The sequence below is a fragment of the Elephantulus edwardii genome, unplaced genomic scaffold, assembly GCF_000299155.1.
Source record: "Elephantulus edwardii isolate Elephantulus edwardi_28Jun2011 unplaced genomic scaffold, EleEdw1.0 scaffold00245, whole genome shotgun sequence".
NCBI classification, from domain to species: domain Eukaryota; kingdom Metazoa; phylum Chordata; class Mammalia; order Macroscelidea; family Macroscelididae; genus Elephantulus; species Elephantulus edwardii.
This window is the reverse complement of record NW_006399995.1, coordinates 4,069,709-4,078,778: the sequence shown is the minus strand read 5'-3', so window position 1 is coordinate 4,078,778 and position 9,070 is coordinate 4,069,709. Positions and strand designations below refer to the sequence as shown.

At 37.9% G+C, this 9,070-nt stretch overlaps 1 protein-coding gene across 4 annotated transcripts in view; it reads left to right on the top strand.

Moving 5' to 3' along the window:
• RAPGEF6 (Rap guanine nucleotide exchange factor (GEF) 6) overlaps positions 1-9,070 on the top strand; it is a 274,324-nt gene that overhangs the window by 46,079 nt on the left and 219,175 nt on the right. For all 4 annotated transcript variants that reach the window (XM_006899057.1, XM_006899058.1, XM_006899060.1 and 1 more), the window contains exons 2-3: positions 5,185-5,255; positions 7,065-7,121. In XM_006899057.1, the coding sequence (XP_006899119.1) occupies positions 5,185-5,255; positions 7,065-7,121 (128 nt within the window). The remainder of the gene's footprint in view (positions 1-5,184; positions 5,256-7,064; positions 7,122-9,070) is intronic.

Genomic DNA, 9,070 nt, shown 5'->3' with positions numbered 1-9,070 from the left:
AGGGCAGCCCGCCCCGGGCAGAGGGCCGCGACAGCTGAAGCAGTCTTTTTCCAAAAAAGAAGAAGTGTGGGTGTGTGTACCGTCAAATTGGATCTGACTGGCACAGGAGTCTGCCCCTCCTTCTCCAGCAGAGCATGAAGTAGAGACTGGGTCGTCCCCCCCCAGGTGCCTGTCTGGGCCTGGGTTTCAGCTGTCCACACCACAGCAGTGGGCAACGAGCTTAAAGCCCCTGATGGCTCTGGGCGCTGACTCTCACCAGTGGCTATGAGAAGAGGAATCTTAAGATAAGGAAGCAACTTAAGAGCAAAATATAATACAAAGATATAAGCAAAAAGTCTGAAAAGCTATGGGAAGTAAAAAATGAAAGAGGAAAACAGACAGTGACCTTGGAGAGGGAGATTAGACTGGATACCCGATAGGCACTCTTGTAATTGCTGTGATGTATAGAGGTTGAACAGGATCTGCTAGTCCAGCTGAATGGTGGATTTGAGTGCCCAGTCAGGTCACAATTTCTCCTTCTCCAGGACGTGCGTTGGTGTGGGTAAGTAACTCTTTTGTCAAAGGGGAGAGTACCCAGGTTGAGACAATATTTCTGGTGGTCTCACGGGCCTAGATGATCTGCCTAGCTGGATGATGGTCTCTTTGCAAGTGTGGGGGATTAGTACAGGCAGGGTACTCAGAGATGGCTAGTATGAAGAGATGGTTACTGTGGACCTGAAATATCCAAGGATGGCATCTTTTGCAGAGGGGTACACTGCTCCAAGTGTGGCCATAGTGTATGTCAAATGAGGTATCTAAAAAAGTGCCCTGTGAAAGACTGGAACTGCAGTTAGAGGTGGTTGGTGCCAGGCAAGGCAGTTGTCATCCAGCTTCTCGAGGAAGTCTCTGGACAGACCTGTGAGCAGGCTTCCAGAACTGCACATAGAGTAGCACAGGCTTGGCCTCAGTCAGTCTCCTGATCTCATGGAGAGCTAGAGGAGACAGGCCACTGTGTGGATACCATCCCAGATTAGGTTTCTCACCCCAACCAGACATCTGTTCACTGTGACCGAACTGTGCTGGTTTTGTTCTGTGTTTTGCCTCTCTCCTTATTCAATATTTTCACTCAGTTTCTTCCATCAGTTGATGTTTAAAGTACTTCTTTGTCTTAATTTTTAAACTTGGGATTATAGAATGATAATTTGTATCTGTTCTTTGTTCCTGGTGTCTTCTTTGGAGAGGGTCTGGGCTGCAGGTTGTCTAGTCTGCCATTGCACCTGCCAAGTCCATTTCATTGTGGTTTTGGTATCTGTTTCCTGAATAACTAGTAGTTCCTAATTGGTGTAAATGGTTAAGAACTTCATTACTGGCTGAAATTTTAGTTTAGACCTACCCAGAGATAGCTAAGAAGACAGTAGACCTACCCAGAGATATAGCTAAGAAGACAGATCTGAGATGGAATTGATTCAAGGACAACTGACAACTAATGATACTACCTTTTTATGTCCTTATTGGGCATTTGCATGATTGTTCTCTTTAGTGAGTGTTTTTTTTTTAAGTCCCTTGCCCCTTTTTGTACTGGATTGCCTTTTTGTTGTATAATGCTGATTTTTAATTACTATCTTGCTCTTGGATCACAATAAATTGTGGCTAACCTTGAGGAAAATGGGAATCTCGGAACACTTGTTCGTGCTTATTTGAAACCTATACTTGGACCTAGAAACAGTCCTCAAAACAGAGTGTGGTTCCAAATCAGGAAAGGAGTGCATCAGGGATGCATCCTGTCCCCGTACCTTTTCACTTTGTATGCAGAACACATCATTTGGGAAGCAGGACTTTATAATGAGGAATGTGGCATCAAGATTGGAAGAAAACTCATTAATAACTTAAGATATACAGACGACACAACCTTGCTTGCTGAAACTGAAGAAGACCTGAAGCATCTGCTGCAAAAAGCCAAGGACTGTAGTCTTCAATATGGGTTGAAGCTCACCAGCAAGAAAACGAATCTCCTCGCCACTGGGCCAATTGGCAGCACCATAATATATGGAGAAGATATTGAGGTTGTTAGCAATTACAACTTGCTCACATCCACAATCAATACTCTAACACAGCAGTCAGGAAATCAGAGACAAATTGCATTGGGAGAATCTGCTGTCAGGGACCTCTCCAGAGTGCTGAAGAGCAACGATGTCAGTCTAGATACAAAGGTGCGCCTAATCCAGGCCATGGTTTTCTCAATTACTTGTTATGCTTCAGAGAGTTGGACAATGACTAAGGATGACAGAAGAAGAATAGATACCTTCGAGTTGTGGTGTTGGAGAAGAATCTTGAACATACAGCAAAGAAAACAAATGGGTCTGTCTTGAAGAGACAAATCTCTCCTTGGAGGCTAGGATTTTGAAGCTCCTCCTCATTTACGTTGGGCACGTGGCCAAGAGAGATGGGTCCTTGGAGGAGGACATCCTACTAAGAGGGGTGGACAGACGGCGTAGGAGAAGGAGACCCCAATGTGATAGGTTGATACAGTAACTGGGGCAATGGGGGTTGATGTTTTGCAATTAGTGAGACTGGCTCAGGGAAAGGTTCAGAGCTGCTGTAACATAGGGTCAATACACATCACAGGCGATTGAGTGGCACATAACAGTAACATACTATGCCAGGTTGGAAGTAGGAGTGGCATCCACTTTCTAAACAACATGCTTCCCGAAACTCTATGAACTTTGATAAATGTTGATAGTTGTCGGAGGGCCTTCAGGCCTTTTGTTCATAGGGTCGCTGAGTCATGCGCAACTCAAAGGCAATCAGCAGCAACAGTCTTGTTCTGAAGATGGAGCAATTTTCAGAAGTTTGAGTTTAGCTTTTTCTACTGTGAATTTTTACCAACTTGTTTGAAAATCTTTGTGGGGATTATGCTAATTGCCAACTACATATGTTCCAGTTATACATATGAGGAGTGGAGACTGCCTCCTATTTGTGTCTGTGGGTCCTCTGACCTCATTTATGAGCTGAACTTTTACAAGAGCACTATTTTTACTTCTTCAGCATATTTTAGGTGTGTGGTTGGTTCTTTTGCTCCACATGTCAGCTGTTAACATGTTTTGTTTTCTTTAAGGTATTATCCTTCTTTTTCCCCCTTTGATGCTAAAGATAATTTCTACTTATTTTAGTAAGAATTTAGCAGAGATTTAAGTTTGGGTTTTCAGCCCCTCATAGCTAATTGGTAGTCGTAATCTTTCTTTAGATTCATGTTATACTGTCTTTATTGGCCTGTTGAAAAGTAAGGTGTGTTTAATTTCTTTTCCTTTCTACTGTCCTCCGATAATTCTAGAGTTTTGAATTCCCTTAAAATAGTTCAATAATTGTTGCTTTAGCAGATAAGGGTCATGCTGCATAGCAACAAAATCTGTTGCCAGTAGTGTTTTGACCCAAGCGGGGAGGGAAGTCAGTTGTTCTCACTCAGAAATAGTGGCCATGCACTCCACTTTGAATTTCATTTTGCTTCCAGAGTCCCACCAATGATCCAGTCTCTCTTCAGCATGCTTCTGCAACTTTCAGAAAGAAGCATTGAGGTTGTACTTTGGAGAATAGCCAACATTCATAGATGTGTGATTGGCCCCCATTTGAGTGAGACACAGCTGCTTGTTTCATCATATTTCTTACTCAGTTACTCTCCAATAGATTTCCATTTTAGTGGCTTTACATTTTACTGGAAGGAGACAGCCCAGTTCTCTCCCTTAGAGTCACTGAAGGATTCAAACTTCATGTGTGGCCTTTTGGTTGGCAGCAGAACATGCTATAGACTTTATACCACCAGAGCTACTGCTGGGTCAAAATACTGCAGGCAGATCAAGTTGCTATGTGACTCTTATTTCCTACAGTAACTACTGGACCATTTCAACCTGTATGAAGTCCTGGGTAATTAGTCAGTTTTGTATCAGTGGGGGAGGATAGTGTAGTGAAGTGGTCTGCCTTGTGTTTAAGACTGTTGTTGTGTTCCATTGTGTTGAAACTGACTCCATTGCTGACACTGCAGCAGGTTTTCAGAGATAGTCAGTCCTGCGTGGGTGGAGATTGCCTATGGAGCAACTGGTAGATTGAAGACTCATCCCTTTGGAATCGCAGTGCAGCTTCTTACCACTAGTCCACCAGAGTTCCCTAGGGTGTAAGACTATAAGGATTATTTTATGACAAGAGTTTAAGCCTCTCTACTTTTCATTACCATCTAGCAGCAAAAATTTTAAATTACATCAATAGTATAAATACACCTTTTTTTGTGAGGGTAAACAGCTACTATATTCTTATTTTGTTTTTCCAGTGCTCTGAATTCAGGTCATTATGCTATGCCATCTTGTGTTACTTCATACATGCTTATCTGAATTAGGGCTAGAAAAAGATTTATTCCCTGCCTTTCTCTTGCCCATCACAGGGCTTTTTTTCTTTAATGGTGGTTGTTACCGTTTTTAGTTGCCATTCAGTCAGTTCTGATTTGTGATAATCCCTTGTGTGCAGAGTAGAACTGCTCCATAGGACTATTAAGGCTCTTGGTTTTTTTCCAAACCAAATTGCCAAACTTGTTGTCTGAGGTGCATCTGGGTTGGATTGATTGAATTACCAATCTTTCTTTTGGTAGTAATTGAGTTATAAAACATTTGTAACAAAAGGACTCTTGTTTAAGAATAAAATTATGTAGTAAACAAGTATAGAGAAAAAAATATTTTTTTAAAAAAAGAATAAAATTGTTACTTATGTTAATGAGGTGTCTACAGAGTCATGTTTTAAGGAGAATTTTGGAATATTGGGTCATCCCTAGGATGCTGCAGAACTAGGATGTGGAAAGATGTGGAGCCTGCAAACACTGAGAATGTGTTCTCTAGAGAAAATAATAAGACTTAAATGACAATCTGATGACTGTTTTTAAGTACTTAGAAATAACTGAAGAGAAAAAGGGTGAATGTTTATAAATTGAGTAGACTTTCATATGAAGTAACACATTTTTGGCACTGTTTTAATAGAGGCTGTCAGATATTTATGTTAGAGTAGAGGAAGTGCTCTTCTACCTTTTAACATCTTTTGTAATTCAGAAATTTCATTACTCATCGTTACTGCTCTGTCATACATAGTAATTGTTAGAAATCACAATCTTAGCATATCATTTTAACATTTATATTTGAAAGTGAATTGTTTTTCTTTTCTATTCAACAGGACTTAAATACTATTTATTCTTACCTTCATGGAATGGAGATATTATCAAATCTCAGGGAACATCAGCTTAGGTAAGTGTACTGCTGTGTTTAAGAGCATGTGTTCTGGAATTAACTCATTCAGTCATTCATCAACTATTTGTTGAACATATTTATATTCCTCATACTGTTTTAAGGGAGCTCTGGTGGTTTAGTACTAAGGAGATGCTCTATCACCCCAAAGGCATGTGATTTGAATCTACTAGAAAGAAAAATGGGCAGTTATCTCCTATGCAGTTAGTTAACTGCTTCTGAAAACCCACCAGAAGGTCTAACTGTAAGTCTGTTAGATTCAATGGTCCATGTAAGTAGTATGGATACATTTGATCCCTCTTTGCTTGGAGTTTATATTCTAATGATGATTTTGAAATTTTGAAGAAATACTGACAATAAAACTGTAATACTCTGTAATGAAAAATATTAAGAATATAGTTAAATCTGATGATATGAAATAAACTACTGAATAGGACTTGCATTTGAATGGTCATTGAAGACCTCTCAGAAGAAGTAACTTTTGAAAGAGACCTGAATGACTAGGAAGAGCCAATTATGCCTCCAAAATGAAGTTTTTGTTGGTTGATTTGGTTTTTGTCGTTTTCTTTTTGGGAGGTGTTTTTTACAGGGGCGGGGGGGCGTTTTTTTATTGTTTCTTTTATGTGTGTGGTGACTATACCATAGTAAGAAGAAAGGAAACTTGAGAGTAAATTGAAGTTAAATTTGGATAGGTAGTCATAAGAGCCAAATTACTTACAAAAAGGAATTTGCATTTCTCATCTGAATATTTCTTAGCTGTGGGACTTTGAGCATGTTTTAACCTGTAAACTTCAGGTTAAAACAAAACACAGTGGCCACTGCATATTTATGCTCAGATTATGCGAATTAGTCTTTAGATACATGTGAAAAACAGAACTCATACTTTCTTTTTATAGTTTATATTAATGTTTATTTATTAAGCTTTTCGTTTTTTAAAATGTTTAATTATTACTCAAGTCTTTAATTGCTAATAAATGGCAATGGTATGCTATATGTACATGTTATATAATAAAGTAAAAGAAGCAAGACTTTTGATAAGGCACAGAACTCTCACACACAAAACGTATAAACTTTATGAGCCTTTCCCCCCTCTTCTGTGAAAGTGAGATATCTGCCCTGTTTACCTTAATGATATCATTGTGATTACATTTTGGAGTGCTTATCACAATGAGTTGTAACTTAGTATAAAATTTTAGCTAAGACATGTTTTTTTCTTTGTGATGAGATCATACATTGCTTTTCCTTGGTGGTTACGTTTCTGGACATGTACCAGATTAGTTTGAAACAATGTTCCTTCTTTTTTTCTTCTCTATAACAAAACATGAATCAGTCTTAATACACATCAGACAAATACACAGAGAAGAGAAAAATGGAAAACTAGATTATTTCATACACAAATTTAGGTATGTGAAAGAATTTTCTGTTTTTCTCTAAGTGTTCTTCCCACTAAGGTTTCAGTAATGAGTAAGATAAATTTTATATTTTCATAATGAAAGAGAACATTACTTGGTGTGCCTCAGAAAATACATAAAAATATTATAGTTATTTGGAATTCATATTCTCTAATTGCTATTTTGAAAAATAACTTCCTTTTACTAATTTTTATAAGTCATAGTGATTTTTATTCTGTCATTTGTAGATATTTGATAACATTAATTACAGTTGATGTGCATTTGTTTTTAAAACATTGTAGTTAGTGAAGACTTAGTGGTATGTCAGGACATAATTTTGTTCAGGCAATCCCAATAAAATTTCTTGAAAAAATTTTTAAAGTTAAAATAAACTCAAAATTCCCCGTTTTTATGTTAGGTTAATGTCTGCAAGAGCACGCTATGAAAGATACAGTGGCAATCAAATTCTTTTTTGGTAAGTAACTCCATAGTTAGCTTTAATTTTACCTTTATGGTTACATTTTTACTGTTAACTTTGAAATACTTTTGGTTTTAGAACAATTTCAGCCTTGGGAACCCAGTGGAATAATATGTATTTTAAAATGTATTTTAACCTGAGTATTTTAAGTCATGTTAAGTATGCCATAGTATTTTCAGTTGCTTAATATACATTTGAAAATTATGTAATGAATCAAGCAGATGGGTCAGCCATGCACTTCCCTTTATACTGTGTCACCAGAGCTCACTTGTCATAGAATGCTTGGCAAAAATTAGGCTTTATGTTCTTATGATTAAAACTATTATTTACACAGCTAGAGAAACAGTCACCACAGTCCTTTTCTAACACTAATAAAGAGGTATCTTGGTCCCCACCCCCCCAAAAAAAACCCACACAACAACTATTATTTAGTAGTAAAGCATATGTCCATTAGTGTGGTTTTAAGTGATTTCAAATGAAAATATTTAAGTCATCCCATTAAGAAGTCAAGGTTGTTATTGTTGTTGTTATGTGCCATTGGTTCAGCAACAACTCAGAGCAACCCTAACCATCTCTGATGTACCTGAGCACATTTTTAGTTACTGTGTTTGTCCACCTTGTTGAAGGTCATCTTCTCTTTTACTGACCCTCGACCTATCCTAACGTGATGACTTTTTCCAAAAACTGGCCTTTCCTGACAACATCTTTAAAGTATATGAGACAGTTTCACATCCTTATTTCTAAGGACTACCTTGGTTGCACTTCCTCCAAGACTGACTTGTTTATTCTTTTGACAGTTCACATTCAGTACTCTTCTCCAACACTGCAATTCAAAGACGTAGATGATTCTTCTGTTATCCCTATTCATTGTCCAACCTTTAGATTCATAGAAAGCAATTGAAAATATCATGGCTTGCATCTGACACACCTAAGTCTATAAACTGATGTACTTGCTCTTTAGTATTTTGTTGAGGTTCTTGACAGCAGATTATCCCAACGTGACATTTTCTGATTTCTTAACTGTTGTTACTATGGGTGTTGATTTTGGATCCAAGTAAAATGAAATTGTTAACAAGTATCTTTCTGCCATCTGTCATGATGTTTTCTCCATCTATCAAATGAAAGTATTTAATCATGTCATTAAGCAATTGCAACTGACATTTTAAATTACCAATATAAACGTAAATACTTGAGGTGGAACCCATTACCTAAAAATTAACTATTTTCTTTTGTCTGACTAAAGAGTATTTTTTGCTGGAACATTCAGCATCCAACATCCTTTGTGACTCTTATGTGTCCAATACAAGTTGAAATATTGCAGAAGTGCATTATAGGGAGCTCTCGTGGCATAGTGCCTAGGGTATTGTGCTGCTAATGAAAAATGTATTGTATTACAATCCTGGGTTACATTCCTTCCTTTATCTGCTTTTCCCCATTCTTGAGATTTTCTGTTAATACTTATGTCTAAGCATCATAGTATGCTTGGGCAGAATAGTATAGTAATTCATCCCTAGGAAACTTTGGTGGCTTAGTGGTAGACTTTTGCTGCCAGCCCAAAGGCATTTGGTTCAAATCTGCTATCTCCTCTTCAGGAGAAGGATGGACATTCTCTTCCCATGTAATTTACTGCCTCAGAAGACCCACTGGAGGGTCAGCTATGGGTTGGTACCTACACAACAGTACACAACAACATCCCTAGATTGCTGAGTTTTTGTTATTTTGTATTACATCTTTTATTTGCATTGATATTTCTTTATGATATGTATATGTTCATATACTATTTTGTATTTTTAAATGCTTAGAGGCAGCATCAGGATGGATGGTGAAGAGATTGAGATTGTTCACCGCTTTAGTTTGCTTGGCTCCACAGTCAACACTCTTGGCACCAGTAGCCAGGAAATTAAAGGCGTATTGAGATGGGAAAGTCTGCTGTTAGGGACCTCTCC